This window comes from Conger conger, chromosome 4 (genome assembly GCF_963514075.1).
Source record: "Conger conger chromosome 4, fConCon1.1, whole genome shotgun sequence".
Taxonomy (NCBI): Eukaryota; Metazoa; Chordata; class Actinopteri; order Anguilliformes; family Congridae; genus Conger; species Conger conger.
Genome location: NC_083763.1, coordinates 19374020 through 19388492, shown reverse-complemented (window position 1 = coordinate 19388492; position 14473 = coordinate 19374020). Strand labels below are relative to the sequence as shown.

Genomic DNA, 14473 nt, shown 5'->3' with positions numbered 1-14473 from the left:
CTGTGCAAATTCATTTCAATCAGAGATCATTGGAAGGGACATTCCCATTTACTTTCTCTTTCTTTTCCATTGACAAAATCTACATTTTCCGGGAGCTCCACTTTCAATTCCTCTGTAATGAACTTGAGCACTTGTGGTAACATTTTACTTACATTTACAGGATATAATTTCACTGATGAAGGCCTTTTGCCTGACCAGCCCCATGTTAACTGAACACTGTTGAATATGCAGCTTTTCTGAATGCTGAAATTAATTTTTTAGACCACTTTTATTTTAAGCTCAAACTGCGGAAATAAAATTACAGACAGTTTGAATTTCACATGAATTGCATCATTACATATGTACACTTATATGTTGTGTAATTTCCCCTTCATATGACCATTTTCAGCGTTTATGGAAATACAGTGGAAATACAGTGACAAACAAACCTCAGTCTCATCTCCATAATCTAATATGGCCCAAAATCTCCAATTGTTGGGTTTTGAGTTGGTTAAAGGGATAACTACACCTATGTACTTATTTTGAGAGATTACACATAATGAAAGCAAATAAAACACATTGCATTATCTTGATTTAGACATATTAAATGTAACATATTTAGTGAGCCAAATTATTTGAACCCACACTGACTTCAACTTTAGTTTTGAAAGGAAAGGAGAAACAGTCCTTAGGACGTTATGAAAATGGCTTTAGTGTGCAGGTGAAACAGAAGTCTACATTGCACTCCTTAACACAGTTGCTTGCTGTTTTGGGCCATTGAGCACAAATACCACAGACCATAAACAAATTAATATGAACCAAGGTAATAGTATGTTCACTTCGTGAACAAAAACCTTTTAAAATATCCACAAAAAAAAACCTTTTAACCATCCTTGTTTCGTATTTGAAATATCAATAATGCTAATTTGCAAAATGATGCATTTAAAGTGCCAAAAAGCCATCCTTGAGAAGTATGTTTCACCAGTGTTTCCAGCGGTTGTTCTTGCTCATACATGGCAAGCTTGCTGTCTATGGCATTATTCCCCGTCTCACTCACATGCACATACACACCCGCAGGCATACACACACACACACTCTCCCACTCTCACACACACTCACATACTCACACACACTCCTCGCTACATGTATCGTGTAACATGCAGGGTCATTCCCTGAGGAAGGTGATAGGAGACAGCTCAGTAGCAGGACTTCTCAGGCAGCTGACCAGCTGGTCTGGCAGTAGGTTCTGCCCCAGGTGAATGTTCTCAGCGCGGTCCCCCAGCCCTGTCAGCCCTTCCTCCAGCCAGGACCCAGTGGTGAGGACAATCTGGGGTGTGCCTTTGAAGTGGATGCCTCCCGTGGTGTTCAAACTGGCCCCCGATCTATCCTGAGTGAGGTCAGAGAGCCAGTCTCTCAGGAGCCCGGACACATCCGGGCTGTAGATTGTGTGCTCCTCGCCCGGGATTAGACTGACCCCTGTGTGCAAGGGAGTCACCCACGGATTATCCTCCTCCTCTGGGAACTCCTCTTGAGCTGTACTGGTGATCTGTGGCTTGTATGCATGTTCTTCTTCCAGAAGCACACTGGTCTCTGGTTTCTCCTGTAGCACCTGCCTTCCCATACCAACATCTGCACTCTTGATCCCCACATCGGAGGGGTGCCAGTCTGTCGTCTCTGATGGGATGATCTCCACTGGAGTAATGGGGGGATCATCATACATATACCTCCAAGAAGACTCAGAGTCACTTCTTTCCTTCTCCTGAGGGAAGAAAAAGTGTCACAGGTTTTTGCAGGAGTGAAAGCAGTGTGCTTCTGAAGGAAAACCTGGTTCAGAAAATCCTAATTTTTTTAGTTTTATTGAATTCTGTGTTCCAAATGATTGACATTACATTACATTACATTACAATATTGGCATTTGGCAGATGCTCTTATCCAGAGCGACGTACAACAAACTGCATACCCATAACAAGGGATAAGTTGATTGAGACAAGTGATTGAGCAGTAAATGTAACATACATTTTAACAAGTTCTGCATTGGCATTTAGAAATCTACTACAACCTGGAACTCTCTATCACTTGAACATGGTTGTTTACCTGCAGTAGTTTGGTGGCTGTGCTGTTTTCAACTTTGGGGAAGTTCTCAAACAACCACTGGGGTCCAACCATTGTACATGTCCTTGTAATCCTGAAAAAAGACATTGTACAGCGTAAGTATCAGTGTGGTTAAATAGAAAACTGAGGTGCTTTAAGGACAGTCAAACAAACACAGATCAATGAGGTTACAGCAGCGATAACAAGTGGATTCTGCTTTAATGACAGATCTATAGTTGTTGACCATGATAATGCATATATGGTTGCAAACTAAAAATAATATTGAATGACTGTTACCGCTTAGAATTCTAGCATCATTTGGGTTGCATGGTCATTCTTTGGTCTCTAGTTGTCAATGAGATGCAGTGCAGAGACAAATATGTGCTGTTTAGTTTAATTCAGAAACACTGTTTTTATTTGTTATTTGTTACCTTCTCCGGACACAATCCAAGCACATCAAGTTAGCAAGAATCACCAGAGGGATAGCAATCACAAGGCCTTGCCTAACGTCAGACCAATCTAGAGGAGTGTAGAAACATTATTGCAGAAAACCAATAGCACATAACACAACCAATACAAGTTGTATGTATGCATTCGCGCATAGCTCTGAAACATGTCTTAACTTAACTCAGGATTAAATTGCAGAGATAGTGCTCCAAATACTAGTCCGTACAATTGACTGATATTTTAGGTGGGCAACATAAATTGTTTCAGACACTGCACTGAAAAAGGAGTGATTTTATTAATTTCACATTTCAGCAAGCAAACATGTTTGTTGCTCCCATGATTTTATGAAAAGCATAGCTTTGATCTAAACCTTGGCTTATAAAATGAAACACCAACAGAAAGGAAACCTGAACTGGAGTCATGAAGCATGCATGAAGCCTAAGCCCATCAAAGCATGAAGCCCCTGTGACTTGACCTTCCCCAAAAAAAGGATAAAAAGGACAAATAAATATAAACATATAAATGAAATTAAAAAAGTAGAGCATTGAGTGGCAAGTAGTGGCTGAAAGATGCTGTTGACCTTTTGGGGAGGCTTGGAGCTGGCAGAAGACCTTCTTCCCCAGGGGGCCCTCCCCAGCAGAGTTGGAGGCAGAGATGTGAAGGTCAAAGGGTGTGTCCAGGTGGTTTAGCCACATTTGCCTGGACAAAGAGCCTGCCAGGGTCACTGAGAAAAGGTCAACAACTTAGATTTCACTTCTAATCAACATTGTGCTAGTAAGTTACGGGCAAAATGAGTAAATATAAGGAAAATATACACATAAATGCAATGAAGGTTGGATGGGTGGAAGGTTCTAGCCATGTTATATTTTTACATGAGCATGTTTGTTCATACTGTAAAGTAAGCATGAACAGGAGGCATGTTAAAAGCATGCAGCTGTTTTCAGTTTTGAGAGAGCGCATGTAGCCACATATCTTCCGCTTTTGACTCTCCTTCCTGTTGTTTGCACAGCAGATGATTAATTTTAGCTTGCCTCACTTGCCACAGCTTTGTGCACGACTGAAGATGAAGTCACTGCTGTTTCAAGCTTCTGTAGCACAATTTGTTCTATTCAAGCAATGCAATTTTGAACTAAATTGGCTGAATACACATTTTTCTGGGATGTAGCATGCCTAAGCTGATGTGTGTATTGTGGAAGATACCTTTCAAATGATCCACCACATGGATTATTGCCTGTTAATTCATTATACTAACTTCACTGTAAGATACAGGTTAATATCTAATGCTTTCTGACACATTAATGTAATTGTCCAACAAGTGTTACAAATGTGGGACTAGTGTCACAGAGATGTTGTTTTGTTACCAAACTAAGACCAGCACTAAGTTTGAAGTTTTCCATACAATTTACATAGACTAGAGAGTGCTGTAGTGAGTATCACCATGCTGAATAAGAGCCACCTAGTGGCATGATTCTTATTATGTTCACCCTGATCATTTGGAGAACTGACTTACTGGAAATGACAAAGCTTTCAGTAAGCAGTAAAAAAAAAAAAAACCCTCATGTTGGTCTGTGGCTTTGTATGTGTAATAAAGCACAAGTAGCAGACAAGAATTCAGAGACTAAGGTTTACCATGTATGAGTAAGTGCACGCACGCACGCACACACACACACAAACACACACACACACGCACACACACACAGGCGCACACACACACACACACGCACACAGGCAGGCATTTTCTCACATTGTTGTCCTGTGTTGCGTTTCCTCATATAGACGGTGTAGTTTGTGATGAAACCTCTCTGCTGGTCCAGGCTAAGCTCTTCCCACTGGATTAGTATACGGGCAGCCTCAATATTCAGCAATGACACCTTGGGTCCAGCAAGTGGCTCTAAAACAGGTAATATTAAACACAAAGTGAATATATTGATGTGAGAGGCATAGTCCGCTGTTTTGAGGCAATACTTTGAGGCACTGATACACTTATACAGTTTCAGTCTCCACTATAAAACAATGTGACAAATAAACATTGAACTTACTCTCTTCTCTAGAATAGGCTTGGCGAATGGCAGGATCAGATATGCCCATTGACGTCATTGCATACAAGGATATGTTAAATCTGACTCCTGGTTCCAAACCTGAAATAAGTCATTTTATTTTTAAAACACTCTTGATTACACATTCAGACAGGATGCGTGAGTAGTTGCCTGCTTGATGAATGCATGCATATGTATCACATGACTAAAATGTTTTCTGAAGCTACGGGAATTAGGTCAGTTGCATTATGTTTTCAGGAAGTTGTCTCTACCTTCAATGTGGGTGAAGCTATCATCAGCAGCTAGTCTCTTCCATTGTATTTCCTTAGAGTGACTCTGCCACTGGACAACATAGCCGAGTGCTGATTTGTTCTCATGGTGGAACAAATCCCAGGTCAGGAGAAGACTGCCTTCATCTGCTGGAGCCAGATCTCTCACGTGAGGCACGGCGAGGCCTTCTGGGCGAATCACAGTACATATCACGACCACAAAAAAGGGCCAACACTGGCTCAGACGGTAAGAGCAGTCGTCTGGCAGTCGGAGGGTTGCCAGTTGTGCTGTGTCAAAGTGTCCCCGAACAAGACACCTAACCCCCAAAAATGCTCCTGACTAGCTGGATGGTGCCTTGCATGGCAACCAATTGCCGTTGGTGTGTGAATGTGTGTATGAATGGGTGAACTAGAAGCATCAATTGTACAGCGCTTTGGATAAAGGTGCTATATAAATGCCAACCATTTACCATTCACAAAACTGAAAGCTTGTCAAACCATTGCTCTATCCTTCCCACCAAACCCGTTCATTCAATTGCCATTTTATTATTCATACATCCATGTGTTCTTGGCAGTCCATTCCAGGAATACTGGAAAACATAGAATGCTGGAAAACATTCTTGACTATAACTTTTGGGAGCCAGAACTGGGATTAGCCCCTCCTAGACACTGTCCTTCTCCCATACGACTAGGTGAGGGATCTAGACTGCTTATGCAGCTCACTGCGCAAGTAGCTAATGCGGATGGTAGCACTTTTTTTCCACGTCAGCAATGAAACCCATACCTGCTTTTGAGATGTGCAGAGTGGCAGGAGGGGACTGTCCCATGGACGTGACCGCATAGATGAAGATTCGGGTCACATCAGGTGACACGTGGAGTGTTTTCTCTGTCACATTGGGACCACAGGTGACCACCAGCCTCTGACCTCGCGCCCAGTAAACAAGCTCATGACCCACCATCACATCTCTGTAGTTTTCAGGCTATACAACAAAACATGAAATGTTAGTGATTGATTTCTTTTGGATTTCTCACATTGAGATCCACAGACACATTAATGAATTACTGTACAGTTCTCACATCACATTTGAAACTACAGTGCTCAAAAAAATTAAGGAAACACTTAAGGGACACATCAGATCTTGATAAACGGTATATTCAAGTTGAAAATTTTTACTGATACATTGTATCATTTGTTGAGAACAAAATGACGTAACAATGGTCAAAGGAAACCAAAATCAACCCATTGAGGGCTGGATTCAATATCACACCGAAAATCAAAGTAAAAAATTGAAATCACAGGTTGATCCAACTTGTGTGAATTTTATCACGGCAACTTATAATGTGACTCAGTTGTGTATATGGCCCCCGCATGCCTGTACGCACTCCCAACAATGTCTGGGCATGTTCCTGATGAGTCGGCGGATGATGTCCTGGGGGATCTCCTCCCAGACCTGGATCAGGGCATCAGTGAGCTCTGTGTCGGTACTTGGCGGCGTCAGATGCACCGATACATAACGTCCCATAGGTGCTCAATTGGATTTAGGTCAGGGGAACATGAGGGCCAGTCAATGGCATCAATGCCTTCCTCATCCAGGAACTGCCTACACACCCGCATTGTCCTGCACCAGGAGGAACCCAGGGCCCACTGCACCAGAGTAAGGTTTGACAATCACTCTGAGGATTTAATCCCGGTATCTAACAGCAGTCAGGGTACCGTTGGCTATGACATGGAGGTCTGTGTGAGGTCCTGTGTATGCCTCCCCAGACCATCACTGACTCACTGCCAAACCGGTCATGCTGGATGATGTTACGGACAGCATAACATTCACCACGGTGTCTCCAGACTCTTTCACGCCTGTCACATGTGCTCAGTGTGGACCTGCTCTCATCTGTGAAGAGAACAAGGCGCCAATGGTGGACCAGCCAATTCTGCTGGTCTCTCAAATGCCAATCGAGCTGCACGGTGCTGGGCTGTGAGCACAGGTCCCACTAGAGGACGTCAGGCCCTCATGCCACCCTCATGGAGTCTGTTTCTGACAGTTTGGTCAGAAACATGAACACCAGTAGCCTGCTGGAGGTCATTTTGTAGGGCTCTGGTAGTGCTCCTCCTGTTCCTTCTCGCACAAAGGAGCAGATACCGGTCCTGCTGCTGGGTCGATGCCCTTCTACGGCCCTGTCCAGCTCTCCTTGTGTAACAGCCGGTCTCCTGGTATCTCATCCATGCTCTTGAGACTGTGCTGGGAGACACAGCAAACCTTCTTGCGAATGTACATATGGATGTGCCATCATGGAGGAGCTGGACTACCTGTGCAACATGATTGGGCTGCAGGTACCGCCTCATGCTACCAGTAGTGACAAGGACATTAGCAGAACACAAAACTAGAGAAGAATCAGTCAGGATGGATAAGGAGAGAGTGATTGTCTGTGGCCACCACATGCAACACCATTACCTTTTTGGGGGTTGTCTTGCTTTTGCATCTCCATTGCACCTGTTGTGGTGCAATGGAATTGCAATGGACATATTGATATCTCTGAAGTTTAACTGACTTGGTGTTACACTGTGATGATTAAGTGTTTTCAAAAAATTTTTGAGCAGTGTATATACATAAGTATTTCTGTATTTGGGATGTTAAATAATATCACGTTACACTATTTAAACATTAACAGTATTGCCTTCCAATTTTATGCAAATGTAAAAAAAGAAATCACAGGTGTTTTTTTCACCACTAGAGTGCACTCTCCAATCGCTTTTATCTGTAGTGAGTCATTACACACAACAATGGCAGTTAAGTGACAGTATATTTTATATAGTGAAATTTATTATTGGTAGGATGCCACTCAATATTGTTCATAGTATTATTAGGGTTATGTCTTCTAGAACAGTCCAGTGTAATCTATTGGCCAATGCTAATAAACATAAAAATGAAAAGGTTAGATGGCAATAAGGCTCATCATTTCATTTTTCTTAAAGAAATTAACTATATTAAACTATCAACAAACAATAAAAACAAGCAAACAACAAAACCAAAATGTATTCTTATACTTCTAGCATTTAAACAAAGACACTTCTACACATCCTCTCCTGTTCCCTCCCTGCTGCCCCAAGCCACCCTTACTAAAGTTTTGAACTTCAAGATGAACATAACTATTTAAACTATTTATGATAGAGGCTGACAAAAAGTAATGCCTGTGGGGATGTCTTTAGCGGGTTCTTAAGGATACCTTCCACAGTACTGTCACTTTCTGTGTTCCATTCTCTTCAATGCCTCTGAGTATTCGCCAGACATCTAGTTTTTTAGTAGGTGCTGGAAAAAGGTGAGGAAATTGATAAAACGTTACTATACATTTTTGTGTCACTGCTACTAATCACAAGGGAGAAATACTGACACATTAAATGTTTGTCACTTTGATCATTTTATTTTAAAAAGTTTAATTGTATTATTCCGTCAAATAGGTGGCATGGAAAGGTGGCACAGAAACATACTTAACATACGGTACAATTATTCCCTACCTGTTCTTGGACTTGTGCACTGTACAGGTTGGCTCCACTGGCTGCATTTTGGCTTTTTGTCTACGGAGCAGGCTTGAATCTGGAACTCATACCAGGGCAGGGGTCTGAGGTCTTCCAGCATCACCAGACCTTGTCTAAGTTCAGTCCCCTGAAAACACAATCCCATCAGTCGCACATTGACATAGGTTCATATATTATTATTAGCCTTGTGTATCAATCCTCCAGCTGAGCCGTAACATGACAATAATCTAAAACACAAAAGCAAGTCCACACCTAATTGCCTTAAAAATCTAAATGAAAGTTTTGGCGTGGTGTAAGTCAAAGTGCTGACTTGCCACAAATAGAGATTGTGGAAGAACCTGAAAATTTGTCTTTATTAAAGTAGTAGAGTGGCTTGGAATTCCTCTAAAGCGAAGTGAAAGACGGATATTAATTTATAGGAAGTGTTTGGGTGCAATCATTGCTGCTAAAGGTGGTGAAACCAGCTATTCAGTTTAAGGGGGCAATTACTTTTTCAAGAAGGTTAACATGGATGTGTGATAATGTTTTTCATTTAATCAATAAAACAATAATTTTAAAGTGTATTCCCTTTGTCTAAAATAGCATTTTGTCAAAAGATTTTAAATAAGTTTCACTTTCATAAAATAAATGTTTGACTGATAATAAAAAATGAAAAAAAACCTGTTGTGGTTTGGCTTACCCAGAATTCTCTGTGTTTTCTGTTATCTCCAATTCTGATTTTGACTCTCCATTCCCTTGATGATTCTGAAATGTTCCAGTGCAATGTGGCTGTCCGGGAGTGATTCCCAAACTCCACCGTAATTATTTTAGGGGTGTTGGGGATAACTGTAGAGACAAGTAAAGACCTTTATGCACACTCTATGCAGTGCTGGAAAGAAAACAGACATTTGTGCTGTGGGAACGGACCTATATCTCTGGCTGACAGTGGGATGGCATCGGACAGGGCTTCTCCCAGGTCATTCTGAGCTCTCACGCTGTACTCCACATCTGCATCAAACAGGGACCATGGTACGCAGAAAGAGCTCTCACTGTCGTTCAGTTGATGGACAGATTGGGTCCCATTTTTGCTATTGGTAAAGCAGCAGAATAGTTGCATATTGTAACCGAAGCCCAACAGAGAGGAAAGGGGAAGGCAAACTTCAGAAGAACTGAATGCAGACATATAGAAATGCTCACAATTTAAATGTGGCGATGTATCTGGTCGGTAGGTGTGTTTCCCTTCCTTTGTCCCAAGTGCAGCTGATATTTTCTGAATCCCTCCGTGCAAAACATCTCAAACCGGTGGGCATCTCGGGAGGAACTGTGAAGATAGGCCGCTTACGATCCCTACTCTCATGGGCTGTGCGCCATGCCAAAACATTACACTAGTCACATCAATAAGAATGAAGAAATACCATGCTGCATCCTATCATTTTCATACTCCCTAAGTCAATTTAAGCTTTAGCTCACATAGCTAATACTATTGTCATCATTGACTTATATATTGTTATACATTGATTTATATATCTACTCTGTCAATTCTAGTCAATAAAGTTTATCTCCTGCCATTTCCATCATAACAACATAATAGTGACTATGAAGCCTACAGGTTGTGAGCAGTTATTACTGAGGATGATAGATGACGTACAGCCAGGCTGGAGGTTCGTTCCACACACGGTCTGGTGCGTTCGGTCCTGGCTCACTGTGCAGATCAGATGGGCATTGGGCACGACATTAGCCAGACGCAGCCGCACTGTGGAGCAGTTGATCTCCTCTAGGGGGTGCTGGAGCTGGCGGTTCAGAAAAATGGAGAAGGTCCTGCCGCAGTGCTCTGCGTATGAGCGGCAGAGGACGGTCAGCTCAGAGCCCATGTGAACTACAGGACCAGGCTCCACCTGAAGGACTCCACTGCAAATTATCTGCATGGAGCCTAGATCAAGGACCGCAATGGAACCATACTGCATTAGGTTAATATGATCAAGACTGAAATTATTCAGACACTGCAGCTACATTAAGATGATGAAATATGATTATGACTGCACGTAGTATGCACATTTCATAAAGTTTTATTGTGTATGCAATTAAGATAGCAATCAAATCCCTACATAATTGTTGCCTGTACTCCCTTCAGAAGAATAACAAAAATAAACAAAGAATTCCCACTTACATCCAATTGTCCAGCAGAGAAGGTAGACAAACACTACCTCCCATATTTTCCTGTAGAAATCCATCTCAGTTGCTTGAGAGCTCCTTGAAGTTGACACATAACAGAGAAAGTATTTATGAAGACACCCCATCAAGTTTTGGCTTAAAACTTAATTTAATTACTTTAGCATTTGTGATCTATAATTCTTTAAAAAAAACGTAGCTTTGTTTTTTGTTTTGTTTTTAACAATCATACAAATGGAGAGCCCTGGCACTGGAAGTCCACACAATGCGCATGCGCTTTTGATGCATGCTTACAACAACAGCGTACAATAGCCTAAAACAGTGGTCTCAGTCTCAGTGTATGCTGGTTTTTATTATATATTATATATAATATGATTACTTTACTAATTTGCTGAATCAGGGATGTAGGTTTGCACATAATGTATATGAAGTGAAATGTATTATTTGTGTTGTCTAAATAACAACTGTTGCTTATACTCTGTGCTTTATTGAGGTTAAATGCATATGGCTGAGAGCAATGGCCTAAAAAGTGCAGTAAAAAGTGAGGCCTCGTAGTTTATGCTTTTTCATGCAAATATTGTACAAATATATAGGCTACTCATAAAATAAAAACTGTATTTGAATTTGGCAGTGTATTAAATTAAATTGAACATGATAATGTCACATTGATATTGAATTATTTGAATCCTATTAAATGCTGTTTTTAATCAAATGATCTCATAGAATTATTAATAAAATGCATTTCTGCACCTGTATAACTGTTTAAATAAGGCCAACACATTGCCACCCCGGCATTGCGGAGAATAGGTTCAATCGTCATGGCTGCACTTCCTGCACCTAAACCAATTTTGATTAGATAACGTATAACAATGAAACGAGCAGGATGAATCAAAATCGCTGTAGCTGTGAGTTATATAAATATTGTATATAGTTGAATTCATATATATTATATTAATTACTTGAATGTATTGAGTTATAAACAGCTTGAGCAGGAACTTGAGCAGGAACACACAAAAAAAGTTCCCTTAAGAGTCTGTCTAACAATTGTGTTTGAAGAGAATGTTTGTTCGGGAAAACTCATGATCATTTAAAATTTATATTTGCATTTTTTGTTTGTTTGGTTGTTTGTTGAAATATTCCTTTGTTAATCTTCACACTTATGCATGCATGCTTCAACAAAACTGGCTCAAGCACTCAAGTGTTATGTATTGCTAGATAAATTAATAAAGCTTGTCACCAGCCAGTAATTCATTTTCATTTTTGAGACTTCTATTCAACGCTCAAAATGTACTGACCTATATTTGTGGTCTTTCTGCACATGTAAAATCTTAAGTGGCCCAGATTAATAGGAACCTTCTCCGTCATAGTGGTTTTGTTAGCTCAGCCCACTAGACTTTTGCCATAATCGGCAGTTTACAATTAGAAATGTGAAACCATTTAAAATGTCAATTTAAGGGAATTTATTAGTATGACATGTCATTTTACAAAAACACCTTATTCAGGGGTACAGCAGTAGATTCCTATATTCCATTTCCTCTAACACATTATCCAAACTTTAAACATTTGTACCAAAGGGGGTAACATTTGTGAATAGAAATGTTACCGTTCTGGCTACCATTTGTCTTGCAGTCCAACTGTCATGTTCTCACATGTTCTCTGCCTAAAACACATCTGGATTGCAGCATACTCCCTACAGGAAAGCACTTCACCCTAGAGTTTAAAACACTGCTGTAAATTTAAGCAATAGTTAAGTTCTCTAACAGTACAACACAGCAAAAATGTCACTAAATATAACTGGATGCATCCAGGTGATTAAACCTGGGAATTACTGAAGGATGTACAGATGGGATATTCCCATGGAAAGCCCCTACAAAGGTTCCACTATAACCTTTTTACTCTGAACACTGGTGAAGCAACAGACTGAAATTCACATAACCCCCACACACAAAAATATATAGTTTTTTGTGTGTGGTTACATTAACTTCTAAGTGCTGGAAACAAATGGAACATCATAATTGTTGGTGTAGAAGTTAAAATTAATCTGTGTAGCTTTTATAATAGAATTGACAGAGAGAGAGAGAGTAACTTTGATCGAGACACTTACTTTCCTTTTTATCCCATGTGCTTCTCTCATCGGCCAGCCTGCATGTGATTGTGGTGTTGGAGGAGGTAGCACTTAAAACCTGCCCCAATTTCCCTCTCCGTTCTCGGCAAGGGGAGGTCTTACCACTTCAAACACGTTGAAGAAAGCTATTTTTGTGACCCAAATCTGTGCGTTCCTCACAGGAAGTATTCTAAATGTCATGCATATTTCAGATTAGATCCATTTCATTTAGACTTTGTTGAGAGTTGATGATGATGTGAAGTCTGTGTTAAGTTCAGTTCAGCTCCACCACAAGTGTAAATCACACCTCTTTATACTCCAGAGAAATTACAACCACAGTGAGAATTCAGATGAACCACAAATCATCTGACAATATCAAATCCATTCAGGTCCTGTAGTCCTCTTGCCAGGGCCAATATATCCAATGTTTTGATATAATTAATCCTGTATAAAATAGTGACACTTGAAGAATTAAGTCATTTGAATTATATTTTGGTAATATATTCTTCTCAGAGATATTTGAAAAATGTGTAACATTTGCAAAAAGATTCTGGCTCCACATTCCACACATTCCCATTTTGTATCAGAATTATTATTACATCCATTTTGTCATCAGTGTGCCACAATGTGTCCCCAAAGTCAGGCTTATTGTATACTTTCCGTCACAACCACTATTGCCGTGCTAGTTTACCTAGCCACTGCTACATGTTCATGTAATCTTGTATAGCTTATTCTGTGAATTATCTCTAATGCTTGTGAATCATGGCCAGTTTAAATCATAGTGGCTTTCTGTCATTCTTCATTATTTTGTTTGAGGTCCTTTAATTTGCTCCATATTTACAAAATAAAATCAGATTTTCACAGCAAGTTTTCACATTAATCTTTATACACTGTAAAATAAAAAGGTGGCATGGCAAAATGATGGGAATGATTTCCATAGGTGTTAAAATATACCAGAATTCTTTTTATAATTAATATAAAAACATGTCTATTGTTAATGGCACCAACGCCCATCCATCATCTTAACCCGCTTATCCTGAAGAGAGTCGCAGGGGGATTCGAACCCAGGACCTCTTTGCTGTGAGGCGGCAGTGCTACCCACTGCACCATCCGTGCCGCCCTGGCACCAACACAAATATGTTCATAATAACAGAATCACCACATGAAAAGCATTCCAAAAATGTGAAATAGTCGGTGTCTGGATGATAGGTGCATTCCATCAAATTTTTTGTTTGACATAATGGACCTCTAATCAATGTCGGCCGTGGAGGTCATCAGGTCAATATCACGTTGATTTGTGGGGCAGAAATGAAGTTTGAGATTGAAATTAATGTTTTTTGGCATTGGTAATTTGATGAGTACAAAACACTGATCAATAGGTAGAAGAGTGGTTGCGTCAGGACTCAGCATTGTAGTCGTGAGGCATGTTGACAAATTGTTTGGGGGGGATAAGGCAAAATAGCTGTGAAACTATTTAATGTGGCAAGGAGAACAATGTGGAAAATATCCCAAATAAGAACAAGCTGCATTAGCAAAAGAGAATCACAAGCCAAAGCTCACTGACGAGGACAGATGGTTGCTAAACGCCACAAACGTACAGCCTGAAAATTACCAAAGAATTGAGCCAATACCTCTGTGACCAAGTCTCAACAAGAAACTATATGTCATGAGCTTCAAGTAGCTAGAATTTATGGAGTCATACAGAAACTGTTAGTACCCTAGCCTGAAACATCGATACATGACCAAGCATAAGGAGCAGAAACCTAGACCCTGTGCAATGGAGAACATAATATGGTTTGAAGAGTTTTTTATAGATCTGAATGGGTTTATGTTTGGAGAAAGCAAAAGATCCTTCAATAAGGATACA

General features: G+C 40.4%; 1 protein-coding gene across 6 annotated transcripts; it reads right to left on the bottom strand.

The window, feature by feature from the left end:
* Positions 1 to 249: 249 nt before the first annotated feature.
* il23r (interleukin 23 receptor) lies at positions 250 to 12643 on the bottom strand. Of its 6 annotated transcripts, none has more exons than XM_061240054.1 (17): positions 12607 to 12643; positions 12106 to 12230; positions 10501 to 10583; positions 9982 to 10263; positions 9531 to 9654; positions 9261 to 9421; positions 9034 to 9179; positions 8334 to 8481; positions 8045 to 8127; positions 5607 to 5802; positions 4826 to 5011; positions 4557 to 4655; positions 4262 to 4408; positions 3098 to 3241; positions 2502 to 2589; positions 2074 to 2164; positions 250 to 1738 (listed from the first exon to the last, which is right to left on the bottom strand). In XM_061240054.1, exons 3-17 carry the CDS (start codon positions 10562 to 10564, stop codon positions 1145 to 1147), a joined length of 2553 nt encoding a protein of 850 aa, XP_061096038.1. In that variant the 5' UTR covers positions 10565 to 10583; positions 12106 to 12230; positions 12607 to 12643; the 3' UTR covers positions 250 to 1144. The 6 variants fall into 6 exon arrangements, with proteins under 6 accessions (XP_061096038.1, XP_061096043.1, XP_061096037.1 ...); XM_061240059.1 differs by having other exon boundaries at positions 9982 to 10164; positions 12118 to 12230; XM_061240053.1 differs by having other exon boundaries at positions 12106 to 12212; positions 12607 to 12639.
* Positions 12644 to 14473: the final 1830 nt, after the last annotated feature.